The 21236-nt window shown below is 41.8% G+C and overlaps 1 protein-coding gene across 1 annotated transcript in view; it reads left to right on the top strand.

Moving 5' to 3' along the window:
* Positions 1-11564, top strand: part of LOC102873348 (E3 ubiquitin-protein ligase KCMF1-like) — a 54619-nt gene extending 43055 nt beyond the window's left edge. Inside the window, exons 5-7 of the mRNA XM_006900398.1 lie at positions 466-640; positions 2662-2944; positions 11303-11564. Of these exons, the coding sequence (XP_006900460.1) occupies positions 466-640; positions 2662-2944; positions 11303-11564 (720 nt within the window). The remainder of the gene's footprint in view (positions 1-465; positions 641-2661; positions 2945-11302) is intronic.
* Positions 11565-21236: the final 9672 nt, after the last annotated feature.

Genomic DNA, 21236 nt, shown 5'->3' with positions numbered 1-21236 from the left:
GTGGGGGAAGGGGAGGAAAGCAAGGGACTAGAGGGTAAGGAACGCAGGGCTTGGACACTATCACCAAGATGTGGGGGCGGGGCTTGGGCGCTGCTGGGGGTTTATGCAGCAGCATCCTGTGTGTTAAGGGTCACACAGGTGTGGGTTGCAGGGGGGTCACACAGTGTCGGGTAGTCTTCGTTCCTCTGGGGTCTCACAATCTTCGCTCCTCTGGAGTTCCGCGGTCGGTGGCTGGCTGTTGTTCTTCCCGGGTGTCTTCCAGGCTCTCGCGGTGGAACCCCCTCTGGCAGCAGCGTTCTCACGCTGCGTCGCTCTCACTGGCGCTGCCTAGCTCTCGCTGGCGCTGCGTCGCTCTCTTAAATGTGCTTTTTAAATAGCTTACCGTTTAGAAAATCTAGCAAGAACTCAATTAATGTTTTTCATCCCTTTGAAATCCTTTCAACTTTTCCTTAACTTCTGAGTTATGATGAATCGAGTGGTGTTCGCCATGTACGTAGAATGTTTCACCCTGGCCGGGGATTAGGAGGCCCTCGTGCGCGTAGATCAAACATGCACTTTACTAGCAGTTCCACTGGTGGACTTTCTTCTTCTCAGAGTTCATATTCTCCAAGCAATAGGGAAGCCATGGATCCTATAGCTGGTAAGTTATACATCAATAAAGGAAATGGTGGCATGGGTGCATATGGAAGATGTTTTTTGTTGAGTTTGTGTTTCTAGCCTTCTCCCTGAATTAAGTGTGAAATGCATTGAAAGCAGACACCAGACATAAAGTAATTCTGATGCTCTGGCATTTCCACATGTCTTTAGGGCCACAGGATGACAGAAAAATGATGTCTTGCGTTTTAAGCCTCTTTTGAAACATTCAAAAATCATAAAATATTACAGAATTGAAAACCTTCTAGGGTGCTGTGTCTTTACAGCATCAGCAGTCACATGGTTTTCTTTCTGTGTGCTCATTGACAGTCACGGGATTCCAACGGGCCTGGGTTTGGAGTTGACTATTCGTTCCTACAGTGTTTGTAAGAGCAGTGTTGAAACAGTTCAAGGCTTTGCTCCACGCCATCTACGGAGCACTGTTAGAGAAATTTCAGATGGTTAGGCAGGAAGGATTAAATTTTTCCCGTTTAAAAATGTCCTTGCCTTGTTGTCAAAAAGACTGAAAACTGCATATTGTAACTTGGGATATGTCGTTAAACAAACAAACAAAAAAAATACATAGACACACTTAAAGGCTAAGCCAGTGGTCTAGCATGCAGCAAACCTGGGAAGCCGGCCACAGAGCCTGGGTTGAGAGTCAGAACAGATGGTCAGAAATGGCTGCAGACTGAGAACCCGAGAGATGCATGGGCAGACAGGTGCTCAGAACCACACGCCTGTGGTAAACCAGCAGCCCCTCAGGTGTGTCTACATGGTGGGGTGTTGGCGTGGAAAGCATGATGAACAATATCATAAGTATTCTTTAAAACTGGGAAATTAAGGAGCATATAAAACTTTCAGTTCCAAGTGTGCTTATTCACAAAACAATGAGCAGAGTTAGGGAGGAAGAAATTCTCTCCATTACCAGCTTACTTTTTTCTTCCACCTCATCAGTAAAAATTCATTTACAACAGTGACACATTCTTTGAAAGAGAGGCCCAAGGATCCCTGGGATAAGGTAGCAGTGACAGGGAAGAAACCCAGAACCTGGCCCTGTTACCAGGAGTTCACTAGTAAGAGCATCTACTGATACAGGAATGAATGAGGCACTGTTTTCCATGTAAGCTCCATGGAATTCCCATGTGGCCAAAGCCAGTTACTGCAACTTACTGAAGTGAGCATGCTGGACAAAGTCCACATCACTCTGGGTGAGTGCAGCCTTCATGAAATGGGAGAATCTGGGTCCTGACGAGCTGTAGGTCGCCTGTAAGGTCAGGAGCAGCAAGTTCTTGGGAAGAAATTGACGAGTGGCAACTTTCAAACAGTGATGCCAGATAAGATGAGTGGGGAAAAAAATGGAGGCAGGTGGTCAGGGGACACAATGAGTGATGACCCCGGCGTCTTGGGGCTAATTTGAATAATGGATGTTTGCATTTTCTACCTATACACAAACATACCTTTATATGTATGTATATTTATACACACCCACCTCAAACTCCTTACCATGGAGTTGGAAACTGACCCGTGGATGATCCTCCAGCGGGTTTTCAGAGGCCATAAATCTCACGGAGGAGATTGCCTATCTTTCTCCTGAGGAGCAGCTGGTGAAGTGAAACCACCTGCTTCAGCATTGACAGTACAACTCCCAACCAACTGTGCCACCAGACCTGGGAATATAGTAAACAAAGTGAGCATATATTATAATTAGACCAATAGAGGAAACTTTTCATAAACTAAAATACAAGAGAGAATTGAATAAATCAGTCTACTGGTCAAATCAATTTTTAAAAGTCCTTTCTATTAAGTCTTTTGCTTAAAACAAATTTGAAATTATATTTGGATTACTGTTTCACTTAACCATACATGTATCCCTTAGCACCTGCAGAAGCCATTCTAAAGAATATTTCATGGCAACAGAATGAATACCTGTCTGTCCACAATGACAATACCCTTTCCTATTCTCTGCAGTGTATTGTTTTCCTGGGTACTTGAGTGGACTTTAATCATCTCCCTTTCTCTTGGCAGAGCTTTTATCTCAGTTATCAGGAGTGAGACGCTCTGCAGGAGGACAGCTTAACTCTTCTGGCCCTTCCGCTTCTCAGTTACAACAACTGCAAATGCAGCTGCAGCTGGAACGGCAGCATGCACAGGCAGCACGGCAACAACTGGAGACGGCACGCAACGCAACCCGGCGCACTAACACGAGCAGTGTCACCACTACAGTCACACAGTCTACTGCCACAGCCAACACAGCCAGCACAGAAAACAGTCAGCAGACCATCCAGAATTCCCAGTTTCTCTTAACAAGGTAGAACATTTATTAACACAGTTGAGTTTGAGAATTAGTGTTTTATTATTGGCAGTGGACTGCCTGAAACAATCTTTTCTCTTTTGTGTGTGTATTTATATACGTTCTTGCAGACTCTGGTGTTGAGCAATCCATCAACACTCAATGCTGTGTATTTACTGTTTCCCAAGAATATGAACTATGGGTGGTTTTAGATAAAGTGGCAGTGCTGGTCCTCTTACTCTCATATAATGGCATCAACTAACATGAATTTATAGACAGTCAGAAGACAAGAGAGAGACCCTCAAGGGGATGGTCTACAGTGACACATGGCACAGTGACTACGGCCATGGACTAGCACATGACAGATCATGCTGGCGCTGCATGGGGCAGGATTTCGGTCTTGTTCACAGGGTGGTTATGAGTTGTGCTTGACTCAGTGGCACCTAAGAGCGGCAATTATCATAATCACCATTGCTTTCTTTTGCCAGTTTCAGTCTGCTGTGAAATATTAAAAAATAGAAAAGAGAATTTCCTACTGTAAGGTGTTTTTCCCCTCATTATCTATAAATATACTAGATTTACATTCTTATGTTGTTGTGTGCTCTGAACTGTCAGAAACAGTTAATTGCACAGGATGAAATTTCCCATCCTTCTCAAGACGGAGCTGCTGGTGGCCTCAAACAGCATTTCTTCCGGATTGCAGTGCAGCTTCTTGCTGCTAGGCCACCAGAGCTCCCTTCCTATGTTTAGGGCACAAAAGTAACTATAATAAAAACTGTTTTGCTACCTGCTTATACAGTAAAGAACTCCACTAGATGTAGCAGAGTTCTTGTTTTGCTTCTGAAACTATTAATAGCAATTGAATATATTCCTCTGCCAAAATCTTAAGCATTTTTTGGTGACTTTTAAGAATCTAAAGAATTTTTTTAAGATCACATGTAAGTTCAGCTTGGACTAATTTGGATGTTTTAATGGAACCAAGGGAGAAGGGAATAAAATGAAGAAAAAGTAAAATACATCAATTATCTACAAAATAATTTATGTGACAGTTCGTTAATTCATTGAGATGTTAGAATATCCTGCAGGAGGTTTTTTTAATGCTTTTTAGTTAATACCTGTTTTAGTGCTGTAGCTCAGGTACATAATTTTAAATAATCATGGAGGTAGAATAAGAATATTTGTGTGTCACGCACCACTGTGTGTCAGCCCTGGCTGTGCCACTTACTGCTTGTCTATCTGAAACAAGTCCCTTCATTTCTCCAAACCTCAGTTTTAGCCTTCATAACTTTGCCTCATCAGAAAGAAATGTTTTGAGGATTAAATGTAATAATGAGATATGTGTTGTCTGCTCTAGAATCTTAAGATAATAAGACTCATGATTATCATTTGTTAAAGATAATAAGCATATTTCCAGTGGGATATTTATTTTTTTATTACCTCAGAAAGTCTTTTGTGGACAGTATGTATATATGTAGGCAGAGAGCTCCTTGGAGGCAAAAATGATGAAGCTTCATCTTTCATAGTTTGGGCATGTAGCTAAACAAGGCTATTCCTTGGAAAAGGAAGTCATGCTTGGAAAGATGGAGGGTCAGAGAAGGAGAAGCAAAGCCCCGTACAAGATTGACACAGTGAGCTCAAGTGTGTCAGAGATGATGGCACGGGATAGGCCAGGGCCCAAGTTGGCTGTTCATAGGATCACTATGAGTTGTACTCAACTTGACAGCTCCTAACAACAACATGTACATGGGTAGTCCCTTACTTACCACAGGGTTCCATCCTGGTGGTTCCTGCTTACTTTTGACCTAAGTTGAATACTTTTTAAATTATTTTTGTTAAAGGTACCTTTATAAATCCAGTCTTTGGACATCTGCAAGCAAATGTCTGAGAATGATAACTTCACATCATACACTGCAAAGCTGTATAGTACATATTACTAACAATAAGATGTAAACCCTCCTCCAAAAGGAAAAAAACCTAACAGGTGGCAAATGCAGTTCATTCCAACTCAAATACTTTAGACTGCCCAGCTCTGGGTAAAACAGGAGAAGTAACAGTAGTAACAGTAGTAAAAGTAGTAAAGATATGTCTGCCTTTACAGAGGGTAATGACAGGATCAGCTCAAAGCTGGCTTCCGTGAGGTGAAAATCAGATAGACCTCCACTCCCTAGCCTTGTCCCCAGTTTTGATACCGTCTGGCCCTCCCACAGCACTCTACTGTTCTTCTGAGTTCATTAATCTTTTGATCATGGCTACACAGAACTCCCATACCATCCTTACCACTTAATACAATCTTAACTGATGTTATTAAGGAAATAATAGGGTACAGCTCAGGGTCAGGATCAGGAGACATCAGCCGACACTAAGAAGCATGTACACCCAGTCTACCTCCTCCAGTGCAGGAGGCTTTCTTTGCTCCACCTTCGTTGTCTTAGTTCTCTAATGTGGCGTAAGAGAAAGACCACTAGTGGGTGGGTTTGACAAACACATCTATTCTTTCACAGTAGAAGGCTAGAAGTCTAAATCCAGTGTGGCTGCTCTAAAGAGAGGTGTTTCTGTATCAGCCCTAGAAGAATGTTTTTGTCTCTTGAACATCTGTGAGACCAGCATTCCTTGGAGATTACCATGGGTCTCAGCCCCATCTTTGTGACAGAGTTCCTGGCAAGTGGCCCTGGGTCAAGAAAACTCTCTCTTCCTTCTTTTTTGGTGGTAATGAAAGTGCCATCCATCCTTCCCACCTCCCTCTCTCACCACCCCCACTTTTATTTTTCTTAGACAAGAGGTAGTATAGGCCACACCCCAGGGAAATTCCCCTTATGTCATATCAGGTCAAGGGTATTTTTACCACTCTAATTACGTTATGCGGGAGAAGGATGGGCAATCTCTTTATTCTTCCTCTGTGATTTACTGCTTCTGAAAGGGTCAGCTATGGGTTGATTCCCACTGAAAGGCACACAACCACAATTAGTGTGTAACTGCAGTTACTACACAACAATCCCATAGAGGTCAGCATTTGCAACATATAATCATGGCACAGACACATATTGGGGGTGAGAACACAGTCCCCCATGAAAACAAGGAAGGCTTCTTTATCCTCTGAGGACAGGCATCCTCATAGACCTCTCAGGACAGGATCCTCTTGGGTCTGTGGTCTGTTACCAGACTCTGCTTCTGTCTTTAGTGTTACAACGTTTGACCTATCTTACAGCTCTGATAGGCACTCCTGGACCCCCTTTCTCTTTCTGCTTCTTTCTTAGTCCTATCTCATTCAGCTGTATATATTCATTAGTTTCAATGCATGGCACTCCCGCTAGGCCAGGACTGTCAGTAAGCCTCAACTGCATCATGGTGGGTTATAATAGTCTCATTTGCATAGTCTTTCACTGCTCCGGGCTTGGGTACTTATCCAAGGAGTGTCATTCAACCTAGACCCAAGGAGCAAACACTAGAAGTACAAAACTGAGCAAAGGTAACTCCTCAGGGCTTATTGTGTTGTTATGTGCTGTCAAGTCGCTTGTGACTCATAGTGACCCTTTGTACAGCATCTGAACCCTGCTCTATCCTGTGCCAACCTTATTGTTCTCTGACATACCTACCCTCATTACCCTAGTCACTGAATCAATCCATCGCGTTGAGGGTCTTCCTCTCTTGCACCGACCCTTCACCCTCCCAAGCATAATGTCCCTCTCCAAGGATTGGTTCCTCCTTGCACCATGCCCAAGATATGTCAGATGAAGCTTCAGAATCCTTGCCTCCAAGGAGCAGTCTAGTTTCACCCTCTCTAGGACGAACCTGTTTGTTCTCCTATCAACTACATTAGTATTTTCCCCAGCACCACACTCAAAAGACAGCAATTCTCCTTCTGTCATTCCTAGTCATTACCCAGCTTTCTGACGTATAGCAGATAGGAGGCAAATATCTCATCCTTTTTTTTTTCTTCTCAAAAACCAAGGAAAGAAGCCATATGAACTCATTTCATCATGTCTTGCCATTGCCAATTTGGAATTGTGCCCTTTTTTTTTAATACCATTATTCACTTTTATACAATCATTTATATACATTGTTCCATTTGTGTACAATTTATATAATCATTTTTGTGCATTATGTTTTATGTAATTACTACTGATCTATTACTTTTCCTACCTCAAGTCCCCCTGCCCCTTGCCTATTCCTTCACCCCACCCACCTACTGGATCTATGCTGTCCTAGTTATTTCCTCTTCCTCCTTCCACATCTCTTCTCCCTTTTACTATACAGCACTAAAGAACAACGGAGTATTTATAAAATACGACACGGCATGATTAAGTCTAGAGAGCATTATGTTGAGTGGACTAACTCACCACAAAAGAACAATACTCCAGAAGACAAGACCACTATAGTGAAACAGAAGGGTAACTAAGGGATAGGGCTGGGGCGAGGGGGGGGGAATAAAAATGGTAAACAATGACTACATTGGACTACAAGGACCCAAGACAAAGCATCAGCCCAGGAAGAATTGAGTCATATTGTCTGTTGCAAATAAGAACAAGATATTGATATATAAAACTGTGCTATTCCATTTTTAAAGCCCAGAACTCTATGGACTTACTTTGGGATTTCCTCTAGACAGTTATTCTACACAAGGTACAAAGACATTGGTGTTGCCACGATTTCCTTTTTTTTTGAACCTATGTAAATACCCATGGAAATAGCAGCCAAGAAATGAAACTTACTGGGCACGTCTTCTGCAAGAGACTTCTTTAAATTGTTAGAAAGTAAAGCTGTCACTTTGAAGACTAAAGTTTGCCTGACATAAGCCTTGATACTTTTACTGTGAACATTGGACAATGAATGAGGAAGACCAAAGACGAAGAAATACCTTTGAATTATGATACTGATGAGGAGTGTTGAATAAGCTGTGGACTGCTAGAAGGATAGACAGATCTCTCTGGAAGAAATACAGCCAGAATGCTCCTTGGAGACACTTCATCACAGATAGTTTGTACCTGTTATCTGGAGGTCTAGACCTTGAGGACAGATACCATGCTTGGTTAAGTAGAAGGTCAGCATAAAGAGGAAGATCCTCATTGAAATGGATTGACAGAGTTTCTGCACCAAGGGTCACCAAGGTTAGAACCAGCTTAGCACCCAGAAGCAACATGACCGCAGCTCCCAAGACATAAGTGCCCAGCTTCTCTGAAGCCCCCACTCATTATTTGATGGAGTTGTTTATTGCTGTTGTTAAGTGCCTTTGAGTCCACTACAATTCATAGCAACCCTGTAAACAGCAGATCTGCACCCTGTCCTGTCCTGTGCCATCCTCTCCATCGCTGACACACTTGAGCCATTACTGCAGTAACTGTGTCAGTCTATCTCATTGAGGATTTTCCTCACTTTTGCTGACTTTTCCAAGCATGATGTCCTTCTCCAAGGAATAGCTTCTCCTAGCTACAGACCCAAAGTATGTGAGGCAAAGCTTCACAATCTTTGTCTCCTAAGAGCATTCTGTTCTAGCTGCACTTTTCCCAAGACATGTCTTTTGGCTGTTCATAAGGTATTCAGCTCTCTCCTCCAACGCCATAGCTCAAAGGCATCAACTCTTCATTTATCAGCCTTTTATTGTCCATCTCTTAGATGGGTACCACGTAATTGAAAAGACCATGTCCTGAATCAGGTACACTTTAGTCTTCAGACTGACCCGATTACTTATTAGTAATTTGGAGAGGTCCCTGATAGCAGTCTTGCCCAATGCAATGTCTCCTGATGTCCTGACTGCTAGTACCAAGGATTATTTTTTTTAAGTACCAAGGATGGTGATTATTGATCCAAGCAAGAGAAAAGTAGCTTTTGATCAAGTAACTTAACATTTATTTATGTAGAACTTGGCCATTTACAGACCATTTTTCATGCCTTCATTTCATCTCTGTAAGGATTGTCATGACTTCCCAGAAAATATTCTCACTGTATCATATCTGAGGGATATACCTTTATGGTGCAGGAAAAACCCTTCTCAGAACTTCAAATGCATGTGAGTGGTCAATGCTAGGAGAATGGCTGAGGTCCTTCCTAGGAGAAATCCTAGTCTTTGATTTTTTGGCTACTGTGTGGTAGCTGTAGAGCTGAACCCTTATCTTTGATCTCTGGCCAGTAGTCATTCCTGAAACTGATTGCGAGGAACACATCTTTGAGGTCCCACATGGTTGACCTTTTTGATAATGGCTGTTTAAGGTTATGAAACAGAGTCCAGTCTTTGAGTAATAACTCCAGATAACCTGTTTGGAAATCCTACAGCTCTGTAGTTCTTTCTCCATCCAGGTGACGTTGGCCTGTCAGGGGTTTAAGCCTGCCCATCAAGTATGGTCTTTCATCCCCTTCGTTCATTGTTGATTAAATGGATTCATTTTCTAAGATGTGTATCTAATAATTCCATTCTTCTTAACTTAATTGCAGTGAGATTTTTAGCAAGTTGCTTAACCTCTACTTCAGTGTTCTCTTGTGAAATGCTAATAATAATAATAGAACCCGACTCCATAGAAGAGGGTAGAAACTGGAAGGGGTCATATGTGTGAAAAGCACTTGGAAAAAGTTGTGGCTCATGGTTCATTGCTCAGTGCTCTGAGCTGTTACCTGCAGCCTCCATTGTCTAGAGGATGGTGCTGGGGGCAGAGCCTTGACACTGGCTGGCTTTGTGCCTGTGTGTGTCCTAGGGGCCTTCTCTTGTCATCATCTTTTCCTTATTCTTTTACTTTCTCCACCCCAGAATTCCAGTTAGTTTCCTTTCTTTCTCTATCACTCACAATGCAGAAATAAAATCAGTGCTGAAACGTAGCAGAAATTTTTTAAAAAAAAAAAAAAGAAATCACATTTTTAAAGACATTAAACAAGCTAGAAGTAGTTGCTAACACCTGGACGGTCTCCATACAGATGAGTCAGGTTTCACGACCTGGTGAGAACTGTTTGCCCCATCCGTGGTCTGCCTTAGGAGTGAAGGAAAATCATCAAAGGTGTGGGTGTGCTTTCTGACAGGTCAGACTGTTGGATACACTTCATTGCTGGAAAAACTAGATGAAAGTAATAGAGAAAGTGAACACTTGGGGTTTGTTGGGGGTTTTGGGGTTGGGGTAGGGTTTGATTATTTGGTTTTTTGTTGGTTTTTTTTTTCCCTTAAAATTTTGTGTGTGTGTGTGTGTGTGTGTGTCGTCAAATTGAATCTGACTTGTACAGGAGATTGCCCCTCCTTCTCCAGCAGAGCATCTGGTGGATTCGAACCACATACCTTTGGATTGCAGTGCAGCTTCTTTCCTGTAGGCCACCAGAGCTCCTAGGGTGGGATTTTTTTTTTTATGGTTCTTTTTTTAAGTTGACTGTGCTAATCATTGTAGAGTTTGATTTTGTGACAGGATAACTACTAGTCCCTTCATGTGTTGAGTTTTGTATGTGTGTGAAAATATAGACAAGGAAATCTACACTGCATCAACAATTCTGTGTGTGCAGCCCCCTGATGTGGCTACAGTCTTCACTGGGGCACCACCATGCTTGACAACCTTTTCCATACCATCAGCACAAACTGGCCCTGATGCTTTCAAATGCTGTTGTCAGTTTCATCACAGATAGGTGATTCTGTAAAAGAACATTTCCTGTTTAATGAAGACATTTTTCTTCTAATCAAGCTCAACTCTTATCTGGGGAAAAGATATATATTTTTTTTCCAGAGGGTAGGGGTTTTTTTGTTTGTTTTTTGTTTTGTGTTTTTTTTTTCCAGAGGGTAGTTTTGATTCAAGGTTTAAAACATTTCCTAAGGGCAGTGGTTTCAGAGGGTCATCTGGCCTCAGTGTCTCCAGAAAGTCTCAAATCCCTGAGAATCTTAAAAATCTGACTCCATATTTGCCCCATTCAATCAGAATTCTTTCCTCAAGTCCTTGACTTAAGTATTCCCTGTAGGTAGCCAGGCACTGTCCAGTTCGGGCCTCATAGTAAATGAAGTGTTAGTTCATAGAGTTGACAACATATTTTATAAGGTTGCTGCTTTCCTCTTTTCACTACCCGCAGATGGAATTCTGATTAAGAACATCACTACCTTCTCAAGAATCTAATCTGTTTGTAGAAAATTTTTTACCTCAGTTAACTCTGAAGAGACTGGAAGAAGTCTAAATTCTTTTTCTTACTGAATCTACTTAAAGCATAAATTTTCACGTTAGGATAACAGTTTTACTCCAGGTGTGGAGAATTATTATCCTAACAATTAAGATTCTGAGTTACAGCCAGGGGATCAGGTGATAACATCTGAGGTTCTGAATTTCGCCTCCTATAAATAAGCTTGACCACGGACGCACTGTGGAAGTTGGCCATGCCCTTGCTGATTGACTTTTACCAATAGTCTTTTCTTTTTGACCCTCACAGGTTGAATGATCCTAAGATGTCTGAGACAGAGCGCCAGTGCATGGAAAGCGAGCGAGCAGACCGCAGCCTGTTTGTGCAAGAGCTGCTTCTGTCGACATTAGTGCGTGAAGAGAGCTCGTCCTCAGACGAGGACGAACGGGGGGAGATGGCAGATTTTGGTGCTATGGGCTGTGTAGATATTATGCCTTTAGATGTTGCTTTAGAAAACCTAAATTTAAAAGAGAGTAATAAAGGAAATGAGCCTCCACCACCTCCTCTTTGATGACATCCCAATTCGCAGACAATGTCCTCTGTGCTGTATTTGCCAATGAAAGTGGACAACAACTATCTTGGGTTTGTTTGGTGATTGTAATTTCAGGTCTGTCACTCTTGTTACATTGTGTACATTCAAAAGGAAGAGAGAAAAATATATATGATAATCATTTCCACGTAACTAATTTTTACTTCTAGCAGGTAAATGTAGGTAGCAGTGCAGGGTGAACTCTGCTTCCTGTACCTTGACATGCAAAAGGCTCTCCTAATACTCCACATTCAACCTGAAGAGGAAAATTGAAATCTCTAATGAAGCTGCTGTGTGTATTTATGAATATTAATGAATAAAAACTGCTTGGATGGTTTACCTTAACTACTGCATGAGGTTTTTTGCAGCGTGCATGAGTTTTAGTGACCTTGTTATTTAAAAAATTAAATACAAGGAGTAAAATGAAAAAATAAATAAATAAAATTTTTTAAAAAATAAAGCCCAAAGCTTTCCCAAACATTATTCAATGGTTACGTGACAGAAAAGTCACCTGCCGCGGTAGCTTTTGAATAATGTCTGCCTGGATCCCCGTGGTCTGTGTGCCTCCTGTTCACACAGACAGCTCTGCAGTGCAATCGGGGACAGTCCGAGCGCCTCAGGTCACTGTCCTCTGTGCAGCTCAGCCCATGTCTGTTTAACCCATCCACAGAAGACACACCATAAAGCTACTGTCGGAATCTGCTGCAGTGCCAATGTGTGCCCTAAAAACAAATCCTGTTCATACTTGTTAGAAGTTTTTATTTTTTGTGGTGGTTTAAATTTTTTTTCCATTGTTAAATATGTTTTATTCAGGTTTAGACTCAGTTATTCACTGTTGAACAGTTTAGCCTGGATTATGTTGTCTTTGCTTTTAAAAAAAATCTCACCTTCTCAATCATATCTTGCGTTATTTATGTATTTGCTTCGTAGTTTGCTGAGACGGATTATTACTTGGGGGGCTTTCAGGATTCACCTTTCCATACTTTGTCAAGAGATTACAACCAAATTCTTAATGCTAATTTTAGCACCTTTTATTTATTGGGTTTTTTCCCCCAGGCATAAAAAGGAAAGCCTTTTAATTGAATCATGCCACCTATATGCCTGTATTACTAATTCTATATGTAAAAAAAAAATGTACAGCTTCTTGGGGTTTGGAGGGGCTGAGTGATTTTTTTTTTTTTTAGTTTCGTTTCCGTTTTTTGTGCATAGCTTTTCACAGTAGCTCCAGGGCAGGGACAGCAGCTTTTGGGACTGGGGGGCAGTTTTTGGAATGTCAATTGAAGAATTTTACTAAAGGTGCGCACAGCTTCTGATAAATTTATATCTAGACTTAACTGAATCATGTCTCGTTCCAGTTCTCCTTCCTCTGAGCCCTTTTCTCCGTCTCCTGTTTTTCCCATCGTCCCTTTCCTTTCCTGTCTGTGTTCTGTTTCTTCAACACGACGAGCATACAGACTGAACACCCTACAGTGTTCTTCCGAGAACTGTGAAGTCCATGTTCATCCAAATGTAACCAAAAAGAAGTCACCCCACATGTCAAAAAACTGTCGCTTCTCTTCTGAAACTTGAGACTCCAAGGATTTTCAAATATAGTTTTGTTTCTTTAGTTCATAGAATGGAAAATGTTTTCAAGAAAAATTTTACACCAGGCTTTTGGTTATACTAGAAGTCAACTCTAGTAGGAACTTTCTTTTCTTTTCTTTTTTTAATGGTTGCTGAGAAGTTTCAAAATCCAGTTTTCAAGCTGTGGTCTTTTCAAACACGTCTGCACATAAGTCACACATTTCAATAAAGCATTTTCAAGACTGTTTACCACTTGGATTTCTTTGGTATCCATGAATTGCTCTAACATTTTTCAGAGATTTTTAGAGCTCTGATCCAGGATTTTTTTTTAATTTTTTTTTATCTTCTTTTTATAATAAATGTGGAGATCCTGATTGTGTGAACGCATTACTTGGATGTGAGAAATCAAATTGCCAATATATGTGGTTTCCCTGTTCTGCACGAATCCTGGGAAAATGTAAGATTCTTCTTTCTTAACATGGTTATAGGGAACAACTGTAAGCTCATTCAGGGCAAATTTAATTTAGTAATCAGCTTAACATTTCAGAAGAAAGGTTCATAAGATTCCATCTCATGTAGAATACTGTATATAAATTATTTTTTACCAGATATTTTACAAATACCTCACCTCGTCCTGTATGTAATCAATAGTAATGTATTATTTTAGAGTAGAAAGACACAGAATATCAATATAAAAAATATATTTAAGCCCTTAAAAATTCTTGTGTCCTTTTTCTTTAGTTTCTGAATTTAAGCTTATTACTTGATGTACTGGATAAAAATAACTTACAAAGGTTTTGCTGAAGAGCTCAAATAGAGAGATGCCATTGTTTATTTTGGCCACACCTTCAGATTTCTAAGGACTGTATCCTGAGTTTTGGAGATTTTTGTTTTGTCCTGAGTGTCTGGAACATCTAAGTTTGTAAGTTTTCTAAGTGATTGTCTTCCTGTCTGGAAAGAATTTCAATCTTTCTGCTCAAGATGTTGTGGAGGGTGTTAAATTCCATGATTCAGAGAACCCAAGAAGTTTAGTGTACAGGTTAAGACCTACAGTGAATGTTTTAAAGTTTTGTTTGTTTCTATTCTCTGTAACTTACTGGAAATGCAGTGGGTTTTAAAATCCCACATTAATTCCTCAGTTACAGTTTTTAAAGGATACCAGCCATCGCACTGCTGGGTGTTAAATCACAGGAACAAGCGAATGTGAAATTTTACTAAAACACTTGAATGTACTATAAGACTTCTTCGGATTGGTTTTCATTCATTTACTTGCCTAAAATATTTCAGCTCTTGATCAAATGCCTGTGCTTTTTTCTGATGCTGCAGTCACAGAATTTGTACGCCTAACTGCAGTGAAATCATGATACTTGAATTTTTAGGTTTTGTGGAGGATTTTGTTTTGTTTTTGAAAACACAATTGAAACCCAGATATGTTACTAGTATAGTAGTAAGTTCTTATGTATTAGATTCGAATAACAACGCAAAAATCCATCCTACTATCTTCTCTCTTCCAAATCTCACTGCTCCCCTTTCCCTACTTCAATATTGAAATTTCAGTTAATTTACTAAAACTAGAGAAAATTTTCAGAGTTCATCAAGCTTACGGATTTTCCTGGCCTGTGAGCCATGGTAAAAGCACAGCAAAGGAATCTAAAGAAGCTTTAGATCCCACACAAAGCAGTCCTTCCCAGCAGGTACCAATTCTCTGGACTGTTCAGTTCTTGAACAGCTGGAGTCTCACTCTGGAGACTTTAAGGAAGAAGGAAATTGAAGTTATTAGAAGGGAACAAAAGGGCTTTCAGTGGGATCCTTTCTACAGGAAAAAATAATTTGTGAAAATACAGTAAATCTCTTCTATATGGAGACTGAAAGCAAAAGTAGGAGGAGCTCTAGTGGCCAAGATAGAAGAGTAGAATTCAGATGTGATCCCTACTTTTGTGGAAGTCTGTCTCCTGAGAGAAGTGTTAAAATGTCATTGAAGTCTGTAGAAAATTACTCATAAAGCCCTGTGATACAGAGGTTTATGGAGGCTTTCCTGACTTGAGGGAAGGAAGAGTGGGAGCCCATAATTCCCTCAAGACATTTTTTTCTTTTTTCGTAGTGTTAAGTCCACAGCAGTGTTAATATGAGCAAGATCTGTTTGATAACGTTTCATGCACAGTAAGAAGTACAGCACAAGGTATGAGATTTTTTCAGAATCACGATTCAGTAGAAGTGAAAGGGTATCCTGGTAGAGGGTGGAGCTGGGAAATAAGTGGGTAAAGACACTGGGCCAAGGGCAGGGACAACCTGTAACTAAAGGTTAACTCCACAATGAGGGATTATCTTTCACTGCTCTATCAATTGCTTGTCTGTCAGATACTCCTCTAAATCTGAACATTCAGATTAAGACAGACTAGGAAGAAGGATTGGTCAACCATTTCTGAAATAGCAGGCCTCTGAAAACCCTATGTACAACAGAACACACGTAGACTAACAGGGCAACTGAGGTAAAACTTTCAAGCATGGAAATACAAAGGAAGAGGAAGAGTTGTAAACAGACACTAGTGATTGGAACATGGAATGTGAGAACCATGAATGTAGGAAAATTAGATATTGCTAAAGAAATGGAACGCATAAATATTAACATACTAGGCATTGGAGAAATTAGATGGACTGGCATGGGGCATTTTGAGTCAGATGAGAAAAAATGGGGTTGCTTTCATAGTTAAAAAGTAATTTCTAGATCCGTCTTGAAGTACAACATTGTGAGTGACAGAGTAATATCCATACGCTTACAAGGAAGACCAGTGAATACAACTATCATTCAGATATATGCAATAACAGAGCCAAAAAAGAAGAAAAAGATTTCTACCAACTTTTATACTCAGTTGGATCGAACATGCAATCAAGATGCATTGATAATGGGTGACTGGAATGCAAAAGTTGGGAACAGAGAATAAGAATCAGTAGTTGGAAAACATGGACTCAGTGACAGAAATGAAGCTGGAAATAGAATGAATTTTGCACAATCATTTTATAAGAAATATAAAACAGGTTATACACATGGATTTCACCTGATGGTATGCATAGGAATCAGATCGGTTACATCTGTGGAAAGAACCACTGGAGAAGCTCAATATCAGCTGTGAAAACTAGGCCAGGAGCTGATTGTGGAACAGACCACCAACTATTCATATGCAAGTTCAAGCTGAAGCTAAGGAAAATTAAACCAAATCCATGGGAACCAAAATATGATTTTGAATTCATCCCACCTGAATTTTAGAATCCTCTCAGGAACAGGTTTGAGGCCTTGAACACTAATGAGCAAAGACCTAATGAGTTGTGGGAGGATGTCAAATGTACCATCCAGAAAGAGTGCAAAAACGGTCATTACAAAGACAGAAGAGAAAAAAAAGACCGAAATGGATGTCAGAAGAAACTGAAGGTTGCACTGGAGCATAGAGAAGCCAAAGCACAAGGAAGAATTCAAGATACTAAAGAGCTGAACAGAAGATTTCAAAAGGCAGCAAGGGATGACAAAGTAAAATATTACAATGAATTGTGCAAGGAGCTAGAGCCGGAAAATCAAAAGGGCCTAATTCGTTCAGCATTTATTAAGCTCAAGGAACTGAAGAACAAATTCAAATCTCAAGTTGCTATACTCAAGGATGCGTTAGGCAAAATATTAAAGGATCCAGTAAGTATTAAAAGAAGATGGAAAGAATATACTGAGTCATTGTATCAGAAGGAATTGGCAGACACAGAAGAAGATAATGAAATAACATATGAGCAAGAGCCTATGGTGATGAAGGAAGAAGTTCAAGTTCAAGCTGCTTTGAAGGAAATAGCAAAAACCAAGGCCCCAGGAATAGATGGTATACCAATTGATGTATTTCAGCTAACAGATACTGCCCTGGACATGCTCACCAAGTTGTGCCAAGAAATCTGGAGAACAACCACTTGGCCAACTGACTGGAAAAGATCTGTATTTGTTCCCATTCCAAAGAAGGGTGACCCAACAGAGTGTGGAAATTATAGAACAATCTCATTGATTTCACATGCAAGCAAGATTCTACTGAAGATTATCCAAAAACAACTGGAACAGCATGTCAGCAGAGAACTAACCAGAAGTCCAGGCTAGATTTAGAAGGGGTCGTGGTACTAGGGATATTGTAGCTAATGTTAGATGGATCTTAGCTGAAAGCAGGGCATACCAAAAAAAATGTTTATCTGTGTTTCATTGACTATGCAAAGGCGTTTGACTGTGTGGATCATAACAAACTGGCTGACTCTGAGAAGAATGGGAATCCCAGAACACTTGTTCATGCTAATTCGAAACCTAGACCTGGACCAAGAAGCAGTCATCAGAACAGAGCAGGGAAACTGCATGGTTCAAAATTGGGAAAGGCGCAAGCCAGGGATGTGTCCTGTCTCCATACCTTTTCAACCTGGATGCAGACAGATTATTTGAGAGGCTGGGCTCCATGAGAAATGTGTCAGGATTGGTGGAAGATCTATCAACAATCTGCATTATGCAGATGACACAACCCTGCTTGCTGAAACTGAGGAAGACCTGATGCACTTGCTGCAGAGGGTCAAGGACCTTCAGTATGGATTGAGGCTCAATGTCAAGAAGACAAAAGATTGTCACCACTGGACCAATTGGCAGCATCAGGATGGATGGTGAAGAGATTGAGATTGGGCAAGCTCTGGTGGCCTAGTGGCAGGAAACTGCACTGCAATCCCAGAGGTACCTGGTTCAAATCCACCAGATCCTCTGCTGAAGAGGGAGGAACAATTGCCTCCTGTACCAGTCAGATCCAATTTGATGGTACACACATAAATAAATAAAAATTTAAAAAAAAAAATTGAGATTGTTAACAACTTTAATTTGCTTGGCTCCACTGTCAACACTCTTGGTACCAGCAGCCAGGAAATTAAAAGACCTATTGTGATGGGAAAGTCTGCTGTTAGGGACCTCTCCAAAGTACTGAAGAGCAATGGTGTCTCTCTGGAGACTAAGGTGCATCAGATACAGGACATGATCTTTGCAATCACTTATTATGCATCAGAGAGTTGGACAGTGACTAGGGAGGATAGAAGGAGAATTGATGTCTTTGAGCTGTGGTGCTGGAGAAGAGTATTGAATGTACTGTGGACTGCCAAGAAAACAGATTGAGTCTAGAGAGGGTTAAACCAGATTACTCCTTGGAGGCAAGGATTCTGGGGCTTCGCCTGACATACTTTGGACATGTTGTAAGGAGGGACTGATCCTTGGAGAGGGACATCATGCTTGGGAGGGTGGAGGGACAGCATAGGAGGGGAAGACTCTGAGGTGAATTGATTCAGTGACGGGTAATCGGGTTGGGTGTCAGAGGCAGTGCTATTGGCACAGGATAGAGCAGGAATTAGGGCTGTTGTACGTAGGGTTGCTATGAGTCGCAAGTGACTCGACAACACAACAACAACATACTAAAGTTGACATTAATGCTGCAAAGGTAACATTTTTCTACTGTTTTAGAAGTCCTACCTTGAAAATGAAAACTTTCATTGAGATGTGACTCCTTTCTGTAGTACGGGAGTGGCAAGAGATTCAGCCTGGAAGGCCGTGCAAAGTGGCATCAGCAGTATTCTGATCTGTGTCATTAAATGAATTCCTCTAGCACTGCCAAGCCAAATTCCAGTGTCCATGATACTCAGAGTAAAAATCTGACCTCATATACCCACTGAATCACTTCAAGGTGCGTAGGACATGACTCGTTTCCAATAACTATTAACTCTTGCTTCCTCTAGTTTTTCAGCCCACCTCAGTCAAATAATTGAATGTCCTATAAATAAATATGGTGGCGTATTGGTAAAGTCTGGGCTACCATCCCAAAGGCACAGGATTTGAATGCCCACCATCTGCTTCCCAGGATAAAGAAGGTCCTGTAAGATTTACTGCCTCCAAAAACCCCCGCTGGAGGGTCAGTTTTGTGTCTGTTCCCTCTCAACTGCACACAACAGAAATAAATACAGGGAGCTGTAGTGGACTAGTGCAAGGAGCTGCGAGGTCAACTGAAAGGCACCCAGGTCAAATCCCTACCAGCTGCTCCGTGGGGAAAAGATCGGGCATCTCCTCCAGTGTGATTTACTGCCTCTGAAAACCCGTGAGATGGCCAGCTATGAGTGTTCACGTAAAATATAGGGAGCTCTGGTGGCATAATCTGTAGGATGGCACGCTGCTAACCCACAGTCCACACCTCTGGCAGCTCAAGAAGGCTCCAAGCTGGGTCCATCTCCTGCGCTGATTTACAGCAGGAGGTTCCAACAGTGAGAACTAAGGTGCTCCTCCCCTCAACAACTTTGGACAAAGACCTTTGCTGCCACTTCATCCACTTTGTAGTCATATGTAGATATTAGAGGTTGCCTCAGAAAAGCTGACCCTAAATCTCAAATCCACTGGCATTCGAAGTCGGTTGCTGGTTCCTCCAATTGTTGTTGTTATGTGTTGTCGAGTCACTTGCAACTCATAGCGACCCTATGTACAACAGCCCTAAACCCTGCTCTCTCCTGTGCCAATCACATTGCCTCTGACACACCCATCCCGATTACCCCAGTCACTGAATCAATCCACCTCATAGAGTGTCTTCCCCTCCTGCGCTGTCCCTCTACTCTCCCCAGCATGATGTCCCTCTCTAAGGACCTGTCTCTCCTTGCAACATGTTCAAAGTATGTCAGACGAAGCCCCAGAATCCTTGCCTCCAAGGAGCAGCCTGGTTTAACCCTCTCCAGGATGAATCTGTTTTCTTGGCAGTCCATGGTACATTCAATACTCTTCTCCAGCACCACAGCTCAAAGGAGTCAATTCTCCTTCTATCCTCCCTAGTCATCGTCCAACTCTCTGACACATAACAAGTGATTGCAAAGACCATGTCCTGTATCAGGTGCACCTTAGTCTCCAGAGAGACATCGTTGTTCTTGAGTACTTTAGAGAGGTCCCTAACAGCAGACTTTCCCGTCGCAATACGTTTTTTTATTTCCTGACTGCTGGTTCCAAGAGGGTTGACCATGGAGCCGAGCAAACCGAAGCTGTGAACAATCTCCATCTCTTTACCATCCATCCTGATGCTACAGTTGGTCCAGTGGTGAGAATCTTTGTCTTCTTGACATTGAGCCTCAGAGAGAATATAGATGTACTCCCTTCGAGTCCGCAGGTTTTAGTCAGCTGAACTTTACCAACAGCCAGTAAGAGAAATCTTTCCATTAGAGGGCCCTCCTTATACATGTGAACAGATGCTGCTTACATGTTGGCATGCTTTGAAATCCCTCTAGGCCCCAAATGCAGGACTCTGCTGGTCTGAGGCTTTCAGCGGTGTTCTACCCACCGAAGCTGGTGGTGGGGTTTCTTTGGACCACGCCGGGCTCGCCCTGTGGTTGGATGGCTCCTCTGCCCCAGTAGGAGCTCTGGCGGCCTCATGGTAAGTGCTGCAACCCCAAAGGAAAGCGGTAGGAATCCACCAGCCGCTCTGCAGGAGAAAGATGGGCGATCTCCTCCCATGCAATTCGCTGCCTCGATACTGGCTGGAAGGTCCCCGAAGGATGGGTTCGGCTCTGTAGAACCACCTCAGTGAAGCTTCCTGCATGCTTGAACATTGCCTGGGTCTATTTGCATAAAATCTTGGATGGATTGATTGATCGATCGATCGATCTATCAGTCCTGAGCAGGTAGAATTTTTGCCTAAACTCTGAGTATGTTTTACAACCTGCATTAACACAGACGTCCCCTGTAAACTAGTTCCGAAATCATTTCCTTGAAAGAATCTTTATTATTTTATTAAAAATCCCATCTGCAACTGGAGTCTTTCCCCAACCCCCCCCCCCAAAAGTCACCAAGCTTGTTGGTTTTGCTTCCTTAAATCAGGCATGGCACCAAAGAGGTTTGCGATGAACGTCACTGCTGGAGCCCTGGTGGCCGAGTGCAAAAGATGTGCTGCAACCCTCAAGGCACAACCCATCAGCTGCTCTGCGGAAGAAGGGTAGGCAGCCTCCTCCCATGAGATTTGCTGTTGCTGGAAAACTGCTGGAGGGTCGATTCCGACTCTGCAGCACCCAACAAACGGGTGAAAA

The sequence above is a fragment of the Elephantulus edwardii genome, unplaced genomic scaffold, assembly GCF_000299155.1.
Source record: "Elephantulus edwardii isolate Elephantulus edwardi_28Jun2011 unplaced genomic scaffold, EleEdw1.0 scaffold00283, whole genome shotgun sequence".
In the NCBI taxonomy this organism is placed as follows: Eukaryota; Metazoa; Chordata; class Mammalia; order Macroscelidea; family Macroscelididae; genus Elephantulus; species Elephantulus edwardii.
Note: the sequence above shows the minus strand (reverse complement) of the source record. Positions and strands in the feature narration are given on the sequence as shown.